The sequence below is a fragment of the Panthera pardus genome, unplaced genomic scaffold (assembly GCF_024362965.1).
Source record: "Panthera pardus isolate Hobbes unplaced genomic scaffold, ASM2436296v1 HiC_scaffold_168, whole genome shotgun sequence".
Lineage (NCBI taxonomy): Eukaryota > Metazoa > Chordata > Mammalia > Carnivora > Felidae > Panthera > Panthera pardus.
Window position 1 is genome coordinate 1 of NW_026526730.1, and position 12,525 is coordinate 12,525.

Sequence of the window (12,525 nt, forward strand, 5' to 3'; positions counted from 1 at the left end):
AACAGAAAACAATCTTGAAGTTCTATAAATGTTTATAAACTACTTGTTTGGAGGAACAGACTGTTCCAGTGACCCAGCCAATGCTGCTTGGTTCTGATTAAAATATAATGAACGAGTTCAAGAGATCACAACAACAAAGTGTTTTGTTTAAATTCCAGGATTCCAAGCAAACAATGAGAGTTCTTCCCCTTCCCATCATTTTAGGCTACATGTTTTCAGTTCACAATCTTCAAAATCATAAAATCTTAGCAGTAGATACGCATGGCCGTCATGAGTCCCCTAATATCATGCACTGAGATAGGCATAGTATCACTTCTCTGTAATTCCCACCAAAAATGCATAACCTGAACTTACAAAGAAATATAAGGAAAACCCAAAATGAGGGACATTTTACAAATTAACTCGTCAATACTCTTCGAAAGTGTCATGGTCATGAAACTATCCTAGATCAGAGGAGACTAAGGGACACATGACAACTGAATGTAACGTGTGACCCTAGATGAGACCTTGAACCAGGAAAAATACATTTATGGACCAATTGAAAAAAATTGAATAAGGTCTTCAGAATAGTAAATAATATTGTATCAGTGTCAATTTCCTGATTTAGTTCACTGTACTGTGATTATACAAGATCTGAATACCTGGGAAAACGAGATGAAGAGTATATAGAAACGTCTTTCCCTTTGTGTAATTCTTATGATTTAAAAATTATCATAACATGAAAAGTTAAAAATGTTTTTAAAATGTATATGAAATGACAGTCACATTTCAGAAATGTTCAACTACCATCAATTTATCTTGAGAAGTTATACCAGATAAACTATTTCACACTTCTCTTTACAAAGAATATTAAGTATGGCAAAGGTTGGCGACACCAGCAAGATAGATAAGCACTTTCTTCCACAGGCTTCTTCTACCCATGGGCTAAATGCCTACTATTCCACTGTTCCTTTAACAAGTGTTTTAATCTTACTGGAATATAAAGAACTCAGAATTAGGAATGAGGCACAGAGTAATAGTAGTGTATCAGTAAAGGAATCAGAAAGAACATTGTTGTGCCTCCTTAAAAGAGCACATTTTCTGTTCAACTGAGTTGTTTAAAATATGTATTACTGTGTAAGAACCACTAGTATTTCACTAAGCACTCATTTTAACAATTACCTTCAATATTAAATGCAATAGAAAGATAAGTTTCTTTCAAGAAAATAAACAACTTAAGTAACTTCAGCCAAGGACTATAGGAAGGAGTATTTAATTAAGTTCCACACACAGGACTTCTGTGATAGAGGTACCACGGAAGGAGGAAACTATATATTGGTTGGAAAACCTTGCTCATCTTTGAGAAAGACCATAAAGCCCTGGGGACCCAAACTGTAAAATAGTAGTTATTTTATCTTTCTTCATATTCCCATGTCCAAAAGAGATGATATCTGAAGCATTATCATATATTGGATATGGATATCATATATTTAAATTATGGAACCTGAACAAAAATTTCACATAGACTCCTTACATATTTAGTTTAAAAATTATAAAATAAGCATTTCCAAAAGAAAACAGGCCCTCTATTTCTAGGGAACTTGAGTGAGTTGAATTAATCTCTGAATAAACTTCTTGGTCAAAGTTAGGCATCTGAAAAAGGGAACACAACCATCTAAAAAGGCACAACTTAAAACCACTGTGTTGTATACACTCATCTATATACCAGAAGTGGTGATTACTCAATAGCACTGACAAATGAAATGCAAACAACTGTCTAATCAATGGTTAATTCAGCTTGTTTCTGGGATGACTCAAGAACTCAAGGACCTATATTTTGACTTACATATATGATACTGACCCAGAGCATTCACTGCAATCTTTTCTTTCGACGAAACCTGTTTTAGGAGACTGGAATGCCTTCTCACAGCTGGCTTCTGAAGTTTGGGGATACTAAAATTATCACTTTTATCCAGAGACTTTTTGAGGCTTGTAATGCTCTTCAAGCTATGTGACGTAGACTTTGAGTCATGAATTTCAATCTTCTCTGAACTTTTCTTAAAGTTTATGCCATCCTTTGAATATGGTTCCCAGAATCCTGTATCACTGCTATCAACCCCATTTAGGAATTTTTTTATTTGCAAAGGATTTTTTGATCTTTTAAGTTCAAGGTAATCATTATCCTCCATAATTTTATGATATTGGAGGTGTTTTCCATTTAACTTTGGGAATAATGATGGTTCACGTAGTCTGGAAGAGAAACTGCTTTTCATCCTATACTGTGGATAACATTCTGATATATTTGATGACTTTCTGTTTGAAGTAGATTCATCCAAGGCTGATGATTCCATACCTGCTAAGCAAGAGAAACATATTTAATTATTCTATTTACCTGTACCATTTGTAATAGTTTTTAAAAAGTAACAACTAAGTCCTCATGAAAACTATTCAAGAAATTATCAATTGCTTAAATAAACAAAGTTTAAAAAGTTAAATAAGGTTAATATGTTGAAAAACTAACAGAGCTGATAACTAAGACTGAAATATTAACTAGGTTAAATATAATCTTCTGGTTTAATATATTTAAATTCTTTTATCCAAAGCTATTTGAAGTTGCACCAAATCAAAAGTGATAGCCTACTGAAGGTTGTAGTTCTCATTCCCCACTCTGCCAATTTTGAAAGATTATAGGCTAAATATGCCAATACAGCTACAAATCCCTTAGTTATGAGCATACTGAAGTATAAGGAAGTTGGAGTGGGGAAATTTTTATTTATAAAATCAGAATACAGGGGCACCTGGGTGGCTCAGTTCGTTGGGCATCCCACTTCGGCTCGGGTCATGATCTCACTGCTCATGGGTTTGAGCCCCACATTGGGCTCTGTGCTGACATCTCAGAGCCTGGAGCCTGCTTCAGATTCTGTCTCCCTCACTCTCTGCCCCTCCCCCACTCACGTTCTGTCTCCCTCTCTCTCAAAAATAAACATTAAAAAAATTGTTTTTCATTTAACATCAGAATACAAATATTTACTCTCCTAAAGATTCTCAGTACTTGTGGGAAAAAATAGTTTGTATATAAAATAACCTCTTCAGAAAAATATTAATACAATGTCCCACTGGGGCTTCCTTTATAAAATTCATCTGATGGCTCAGAATAGTACCTTACATTTGAATAACACATTTTAAAGTATTTCAAATGTTATAATACTTGATTTTATGATAGACTATTATTCTCCTCTTAGAAGTTTAAAATATGTTTGATCATTGAGGGCAAAACTTATAAAACATTGTCTGAAGTTTTCAGTGTGTATAGTGGTAATACATAATAAAATTACAGCTTAACGGAGGGAGGGTAAAAAGATCTATATAAGGGTAAAACTTCTATATTCCACTTGAAGTGGTAAAATATTTATTTTAGTATACTAGAAAAGGTTAAGTATGTATACTATAATCCTTAAAACAACCACTGGAAAAATACAGAGATATAGTGAAAATACATATAGAATAAATTCACATACTAAAAAAATGCTCCCCAAAAAAGAAGGGAGAAAATGGTTGAAAAACAGAGGAAAAAACAGAAAACAAATAATAATATGGTACACCTGGTCTGAATGTATAAGTAATTACATTACATATGATCTAAACACTCCAATTAAAATACAGGAATTATACAAATAAATACAAAAAACATCACCCAACTCTGTGTGGTTTACAAAATACTTCAAAACTGGTGATATAAGAAGGTTAAAAGTAAAAGGATGGAAAATACTTACCATCTAAGCACTAATCAAAAGAAAACTGGAGTTATATTAGAATCAGAAAAAGTAAACTTGAGAGAGAAGAAAATTACCAGTGATCACATACATATTGCATAATGATAAAAGAATCAGCTCACCAAGAAGATAGAACTATTCTAAATGTGAATTCACCTAGCAACAGAGCTTCAAAATGCATGAACCAAAACCTGACAAAACTGAAAGGAGAAATAGACAAATCTACAATTATATTTGGAGACAGTGTTCCTTTCTCTATAACAGAACTAGTAAAAAAAATCAGCAAAGATTCAGAAGAATGAATAACATGAATTATTATGCATGGGAGTGGGTATGTGATTATTAGTAATATCTATGTCAGAAAAGAAAAATTAATGAAAAAACTTCCACATCAAAGACAAAATTAGAATTCAAAATAAACTTTGAAACGTTCAGGTAATAATAGCAAATTGAACAGCCTTCAAACACTCCATTTAAACTAAGGAATTTTGGGGATGCCTGGGTGGCCCAGTCAGTTAGGTGTCCAACTTAAGCTCAGGCCATGATCTTGCGGTTTGTGAGTTGGAGCCCCACATCAGGCTCTGTACTAACAGCTTGGTTAGTACAGAAGCCTGGAGCTTGGTTAGTACAGAAGCTTGGAAGCCTGGAGCCTGCTTTGGATTCTGTGTCTTCCCCTCTCTCTGCCCTCCCCGGCTCGCTCTCTCTCTCTCTCTCTCTCAAAAATAAACTAAAGGAATTTTTAAAACATCACAAATCCATAATAACAAAAAGAAGAGGAAAAGAAACTACTACAATTAAATTTTGGAATCTGAAAGCTGATGAACTTAGTAGACCTGAAAAGGCTGAACCATAAGGCAGAATGGGGAAAGCCAAGAAGCAACCCAATTCATAACACAAAAACTCCAAAAGCTCATAAATTAGTAGCATTTAGGTATCTCTAAAAGTGAGGGTAAGAGTGAAGCTAAAAAGAAAGAACTGGTTAAAATCCCTTTAAGTAGTAATTTGATACCTAGGGTCTCTTCACACGGCCAGATATTCACTTTTATCCACTGGGCACAGCCAGTTATTGATCTTCTCCTACACCAGCAGGAAAGTGACAATTCATCAGAAAGGGTTAAACACAAGGTCTCTGGATTATGGAATACTAAACACAATAGAGGGTAGGAGTATTACCTGCAAAACTCGGAGGGAGGCTTACACTGAATAATGGGAACTTCAGTCTTTCGTCTTATTTAACACCTGGAATTCTATGAAGCAAGGCTATACCTCCGGGAAGGATATTCAAAGTTTCTTTGAACACTCTGACCATCTCAAAAGGAAATATACCCTAAAGACAGTCATATTAAGGGTTTTCCAGGCAAATAGCCCAGCCAGACCACCCGATAGCAGGGTTTCTCAATCTCAGCAGTACTGGCATTTTGAGACAGATACATCTTTATTGAGAGAGCTGTCCTGTGTATTGTAGGATACTCAGAAGCATCCCTGGCCTCTCACCACTTGATGCCAGTAATACAGATTGTGATGACCAAAAATGTCTCCAAATGTTTCCAAATGTTCCTGGGGGAAGGGGAAGTTTGGGGCAGGGGGCGGGGGAAATCTCCAAATCATCTCTGGTTAAGAATCATTATCCTACAGCTCATAATCAGCTAGTTTTGCCCTCAGTCTCAGAGCTTCCAAATAGCTTTTGAGTTCACCATTCTCAAATATGAGTAGACAACCAAAGATCACCAGACATTTGAGGAACACTCCTAAAATGAAAAACAAACAGAAAAAAATAACTTGGAGGAGACAGAATATGAATGAAAAAGGAAATCTCGAAAGCATTGCAACAGAAGTTCTTAGTTGCAACAGAAGATATTGTTTGTGGAACAATAGAAACGCCCATGAAATAAGAGGAGGATATTATAATAAAATAACAGAGGGGAAAGAAATTATTGGAAATTTAAAAGTACAAATGAAAAACTAAATAGAAGCATTGGAAGATAAATTTAAGGAACTCTATCAGAAAACATAACAAAAAGTGGCACCTGGGTGGCTCAGTCAGTTAAGCATCCGACTCTTGATTTCGGCCCAGGTCATGATCTCACAGTCGTGAGATTGAGCCCTATGTTGGGTTCTGCACTGGGTGTGGAACCTGCTTAAGATTCCCTCTCCCTCTCCCTTTGCCCCTCTTCCACTCTCACTCATGAAATAAATAATAAATAAATAAAGCATAACAAAGAGATAAGAGAAAAAGGTTAAAAAAAAAAGGAATCATCCCATTATGTCACATATCCAAATATCTAGAGTTCCACAGAGACAGAAAAAATAGAGGAAAGGAAATCATCAACAAATTATTTTAATTTTCCAGAATCAAAGGACGCTGTATTAAGCACAATCGTTACAAAGAAACTTCTTTCAAGGAGACTTTCAGAAGACTAGAAAATATCCTATATGCTTGGAAAAAAAAAATCAGTGTCAAAGTCAAGAGTCAGAAAATTTTGCACTTCAATGGAAATACTGAAAACTAGAAAACATAGAAAATTATTTACAATCTAGAATTCTGTACCCAAACTATCAATAAAATATGAAGACAGAATCTGTCATAGGAGGAGAGAAGTGAAAAGTCTCCAGCATGTTAATGAAGAAACATCTCAAGATGACAGTTGCACACAAAATGTAGAGGGCAACAAATTCATACTGAAGAACATCAAAATACTCTAAAGAAGATTTCTTCAAGAAGACAAAACTACTAGAATACCTTGTGCAGACAAACTTACGAAGAGGATATTTAGACAGTTGGCAGAGTCTAAGCTTCAATCAGTAATATATATACTTTTTTTTTAAACCAAGCAAATAAGTAAATAAGACAACTCAAAGAGGGAAAAATTGTACAGAAAGAGAAAGCAGCCACAAGATACTTACATGTGGCTCAGCAGTGAATAGTGTGTACATAAATATATTAACATAAATACAGAATTAAAACTTACTCAATTACCCTATGACTATATTAGGAGGATGGATAGGTATGGGAAGTGGATGTGGTGGGGACAGGGAAAATGAAACAGAGCTAAATCCTTATTTTTCATATTAAGGAGTTTACTAGGTCTACCCAAAATTTTAAAAAATCAACAAGAAGCAATACAAACATGTTATTTACAGTCATGAAAACAAATATCAGGTAATCAGCTAAAATGTTTGCCTCTGGAGAAACTGAGGAAAGGATCAGGCAAGAGGCTGCTCTATTTGTAGCAAGTTTATTAGAACTATATAATTCTTTTTTCTAATCTTTTTAAATCTTTATTTATTTTTGAGAGAGGCAGAGACAGACTGTGAGCAGGGGAGGAAGAGAGAGAGAGGGAGACACAGAATCCGAAGCAGGTTCCAGGCTCTGAGCTGTCAGCACAGAGCCCAATGCGGGGCTCGAACTCACGAACCGTGAGATCACGACCTGAGCTGAAGTCAGACACTCAACCAACTGAGCCAAATTGAGCTTAAAATTATACACATAGATAATCTTGACCAAAGGATGTCCGGACAGAGAAAGAAAAGGGAGTGACACCATGTGTAATAGGAAGAGATTTTTAAAAACATACTTAATGGAGAAAAACAAAACTAATCATGAATGATACTGAATAATATACTAAAAACAATTTTTAAAAAATGTTTTAATGTTTATTTATTTTTGAGACAGACAAAGCACAAGCAGGGGAGGGTCAGAGAGAGAGAGGGAGACACAGAATCTGCAGCAGCCTCCAGGCTCTGAGCAGTCAGCACAGAGCCTGATGAGGGGCTCGAGCTCACGGACCATGAGATCATGACCTGAGCCGAATTTGGACATTTAACTGACTGAGCCACTCAGGCACCCCTATATTAAAAATTTTTAACTGTCAATGTCAGGATGTCAGAATGACCCACAAATTGCAAATTACATTTTTTTTCTTAGTGTTATTATTTTGTTTTAAAGTTGACTTCATGTTGCAAAATATTAAGGGAAAGATAAAAGAAAGTTATGGTAGTTACATAATCAATACTGATTAGGTATATTTAGGATTTAAACTTTTATCTAAAGAGTTAGAGTAATGGGGGGGGTGCACACGGGTGGCTCAGTCGGTTAAGCGTCTGACTTCAGCTCAGGTCGTGATCTCGCAGTCTGTGAGTTCGAGCCCCGTGTTGGGCTCTGTGCTGACAGCTCAGAGTCTGGAGCCTATTTTGGATTCTGTGTCTCCCCCTCTCTTTCTGCCCCTCCCCCGCTCACGCTCTGTCTCTGTTGCTCTCAAAAAATAAATAAAACATAAAAAAAAATTTAAAAGAGTTAGAGTTAATGGGGTCAGAGAAGGCTTTCAGATTCCATACGATAAAACCTACAAATTAGGATTTAATTTAAAGGCAATTTATTTATAAATAATACTTGCTGTAGCAACAAGAGCTCACTTACAAAAATCTTCATACTGGTGCTGTAGTTCATCCAAAATAAATAGAATATCTCTAATATCCACCATGTGGTTACCTGTAATAGAGTTAAGTTCAAGTACTGTTATTTCTTTTTTGAACACAAATCTAGTTTCCATCCCATTCTAATACAAAAACAACACAGAGATGTGTGAAAGTAGGAACAGAGGTTGTGAATAATATCTAGAATTGTTAATAGCTCAGTATACACTGAAAAATAAAAGACCATTATTTTCTTTTTCCCTTAATAAAAGAGTTTCCCATCAAAAGAAATTAGTCACATTTTAAGCTCCACAGCTAGGTAATCAGGTTAATATTTCATTCATTTAACAAATAGTGTTTTGAGGATTTACTATAGGTAGAATTTCAAGTTTTAGCTCTTTTGTCTTTCTCACTGGATTGTGAGCTCTTCAAGAGTACAGGATGTCATTTGTTTCCCCAATGCCTAGCAAATTATATACTTCCTAGCACTTAAAAACTAATTTTTTTGAGGGGCACCTGAGTGGCTCAGTCAGTTGAGTGTTTGACTCTTGATTTGGGCTCAGGTCATGATCTCAGAGTTCATGGGTTCGAGCCCCACGTTGGGCTCTGCGCTGACAGTGCAGAGCCTGCTTGGGATTCTCTCTTTCCCTCTCTCTCTGCCTCTCTCCCACTTGCACTGTCTCTCTCTCAAAATAAATAAATAAACTTTAAAAAAATTATTTTTTAAAAATTATTTTTGATAAAACAGGGAGGGGGACAAAACATAAGAGACTTGTAAATATGGAGAACAAATTGAGGGTTACTGGAGGGGTTGTGGGAGAGAGGGTGGGCTAAACGGGTAAGGGGCACTAAGGAATCTACTCCAGAAGTCCTTGTTGCACTATATACTAACTAATTTGGACGTAAATTTAAAAAAATAAAAAATTAAATAAAAAAAAATATTTTTGAATGAATAAATATACTAAAGGCTGTAAAGAATCATGCAATGTCTACATTGTGGATAGCAGTAAACCATTTACTTAGCGTCTTACACATGTACAGCACTCCCATAATTATAACTTCCTATCATTCCTGCCCTTGCCTCTGTCTAAAACCATTTTCCTTCTTGGACAGTGTATGACAGAGAATGGGGTCAGAGACAGTGACCTCAAATAATGTTGTTCCAATTGGACACCCAATAGTTCTTGCCTCCAAATGTCTGACTTCGCTTGACATTCAAGGTGAGAAAGACCAGGTGTTGACTTACCTACTTATAAAAATACTAGGTTTGTTCTTCAGCCTATGCCTAAAAAATCAACTATTCAGTTATAAGCATAAGCAAAGACCCTGAAAAGAAGATGCCAGTTTTTAATGCGCCTTTTGAGTCAAAGAATTATATACACTATGGTTTTGGTGTTGGGTAAGTGTGATTCATTCTGCTTCTTTGAAAATTGGTAAGCTATGTCAGGTCCAGGACTTTAAATCACTGCAAAGCAAGTAAGTATTTGACCCAACCAAAGAAGTGCTAGACCAATTGATGTTAAGTTGCCTTCTGATTAGAACTGCTTCTTACATTCTGGGGTTTTTTTTAATTATTTTTAATGTTTATTTATTTTTGAGAGAGACAGAGACAGAATGCAAGTGGGTTGGGGCAGAGAGAGAGGGAGACACAGAATCTGAAGCAGGTTCCAGGCTCTGAGCTGTCAGCACAGAACCTGACGTGGGGCTTGAACTCACGAGCCACGAGATCATGACCTGAGCCGAAGTTGGACGCTTAACTGACTGAGCCACCCAGGCGCCACTCTTACATTCTGTTTTTTTATTTTCTTGGTATTTATTCTCATTCTGTTCTTGATTGTGGTTCTAACACCCCAGTGAACTTCTGGAACTTCTGTAGAGTCCATATCCCAAGTTCTTAGATCAAAGCATAAGTCCTAAAATAATTCAAGGCTTCAACCCTCAAACTCGTGAATTTGATCTGTGTAAAGTTTCTGTTGGATCATCCACAAATTAATCCAATGGAGAAGGCTGTATTGTTTATATCTGGTCTCTACTTAAAGAACTCCCCTTTCTTGAAAGAGGTCCAACATTGACCAGTGAGCATGCAGTAGCCAACCATTTATAGATTTACTAGCTCTCGCTCAAATTCATTCCTTCTTCTATGCAATGACAAATACTTCTCACACACCTCTAAGACAAATACTATCCATTTATATAGTCTCTGGTGGCCAAATAAGCATTACAGAATCTGAAATTACTATTTTGACCCCTATCTAGCTTATCAAAACCTCAATGAATAATTCCTGATTGAGACTGAGACAATCAGTATAGTTACAGGTAGCATTTACTTCATAAGAGAAGTTCAAAACAGCTTCCCACTCTTACATTTGTCCTTCTGGAGGAAGCTCATATTGGAACGTTCCTTTCCATTCAACCTGGAAAATGTAACTATCTAATGTGGAAAAAAAAGTATCCTAATCATCAAAATCATATTCAAGGCAACATTACTTTGAAGGTGTAAAATGACTATTAACACATTTCCATAATCTCCACAATAGCTCCACAATATCAAAGACCTTCTCATCAAAAATCGTGCTAGTTACTACTTTTCACCCAATTCAATTACTAGATCGGTAAATACCAGGAGAGAAAAAACTACTGCACCAATATCCTATCTCAGAAACCAAACTACCAGAACTGTCATCAAGTGATTTTCCATATTCCTCTTGCCAGATCTTAATGAAGCAAATGCTTATTGGACTTCCTTGCAAATTCCAGCGGCATTCCTCTTCATCATGCATACTCATGAAGATATTCTCCATGTATCAGTATTGCTCCAAAAAACCAAACCAAATATAGAAACAAGATGTTAAAACAGTACCTATACCAGGGTGCTACGACTTCTACTAGCAGGATAACCGACTTATATCACTCCTTACTTCAAAATTCCGTTACAGAAGAATCCATATCTCTTACCGGGGTAACCCAAAACTTTTGGCATTCTGAGGGTGTCCTTTCCTTTAATGTTTAAGTAAAATAGCCCCGACCCCACACCATACATTATATGAACAGCAATCAATACTCCCTCCAAAATTTGAAGATTCCTGAGTGTTTTATACTCTGGCGGTTGATTTTCGTTTTGTTTTCTATTCCCGTGGACTCCTGATCTCTCTCACATTATCACATCCTATAGGTGCTATCTTCTCTCCACCCCAAGCCTACCTAACACAGAACCTACAGACCTTTTTCCTTTAAATCCACCCACCACATGACTAACACAAGGCTATTGTATATAAGCAACTCTTACTAGATAACTTGAAATTAATGAGAGTAAGGGATTTCTTGATAGCACAGCAAGCACTACATAGTATTGTCCTAAAGTTCTACAGCCACTCTCTATTGATTGCTAGACCCCCATCCAATCTTAGGTTCCCTCAGTGTTCCTCTTCCAGCTGCCGATTAGCCACTGTTGTATTTTAAGTTCCTGTTGTTTTCTTATATAGAGTACTTTACCTTACCTTTTTGCTCAAACTAGGTATCTCCCAATAGGCTTTAGCTCTCATAATCAAACATACCTGTTAAAATGATTTTCCTAGTCAAAAGACAAGGACCTCCCCTATGAGGAATTTTACCTTAAGTCACAACCAGGTTATTAAAAATGACAAAATGAAAAAATCTTATTCTCTCTGGTTGGAGGAGATGGAGTGAAGGGTGAGACTTATTAATTCATTCAACATATATTTGTTGAGCAGTTAATATGTGCCACAAGCACTGTATGGAGTACTGAGGATACAATATTGAGCAAAAGTACACATGATATCTGCTTTCTTGGTATTTAGTCTTATTTGAGATACAGATCTTCACAAAACAATAAGAAATAGGGGTACCTGGGTGGCTCAGTCGGTTGGGCGTCTCATTTTGGCTCAGGTCGTGATCTCGTGGTCTGTGAATTCGAGCCCCGCGTTGGGCTGGCTCTGTGCTGACAGCTCAGAGCCTGGACCCTGCTTCAGATTCTGTGTCTTCCTCTCTCTCCCTGCCTCTCCCTCACTCACACTCTGTTTCTCTATCTCTCTCAAAAATAAACATTGAAAATTTTTTTTAAAAATATAAGAAATAAAAATGGCAACTGTGATTAGTGCTGTGAGAGTGTATGAGAACTTGACCTAGTCAGAAAAGTCATGGAAGCATCCTTAAAGAATAGAGTGGAGTTTAGATCCAAAGTATGAGTCGTAATTCACTAGGAGGGAAAGAATGCTCCAGGAAAAGAAAAGAATATATGTAAAGGCTATGGCAGGAGGAAGCCTGGTATATAACTGAAACTCTAAGAAGGCACAGTAAGCAAAGCAGAATGTGGTCTGAGATGACGCTGGAGATCTAAGGT

At 36.4% G+C, this 12,525-nt stretch overlaps 1 protein-coding gene across 1 annotated transcript in view; it reads right to left on the bottom strand.

The window, feature by feature from the left end:
• Positions 1 to 1,825: 1,825 nt before the first annotated feature.
• Positions 1,826 to 12,525, bottom strand: part of LOC128777601 (EF-hand calcium-binding domain-containing protein 13-like) — a gene marked incomplete at its 3' end in the record, with an annotated part of 32,660 nt that continues 21,960 nt past the window's right edge. The window contains exons 7-8 of the mRNA XM_053904240.1: positions 8,170 to 8,241; positions 1,826 to 2,332 (exon numbers count right to left, since the gene is read on the bottom strand). Coding sequence (XP_053760215.1) covers positions 1,826 to 2,332; positions 8,170 to 8,241 — 579 coding nt within the window. The remainder of the gene's footprint in view (positions 2,333 to 8,169; positions 8,242 to 12,525) is intronic.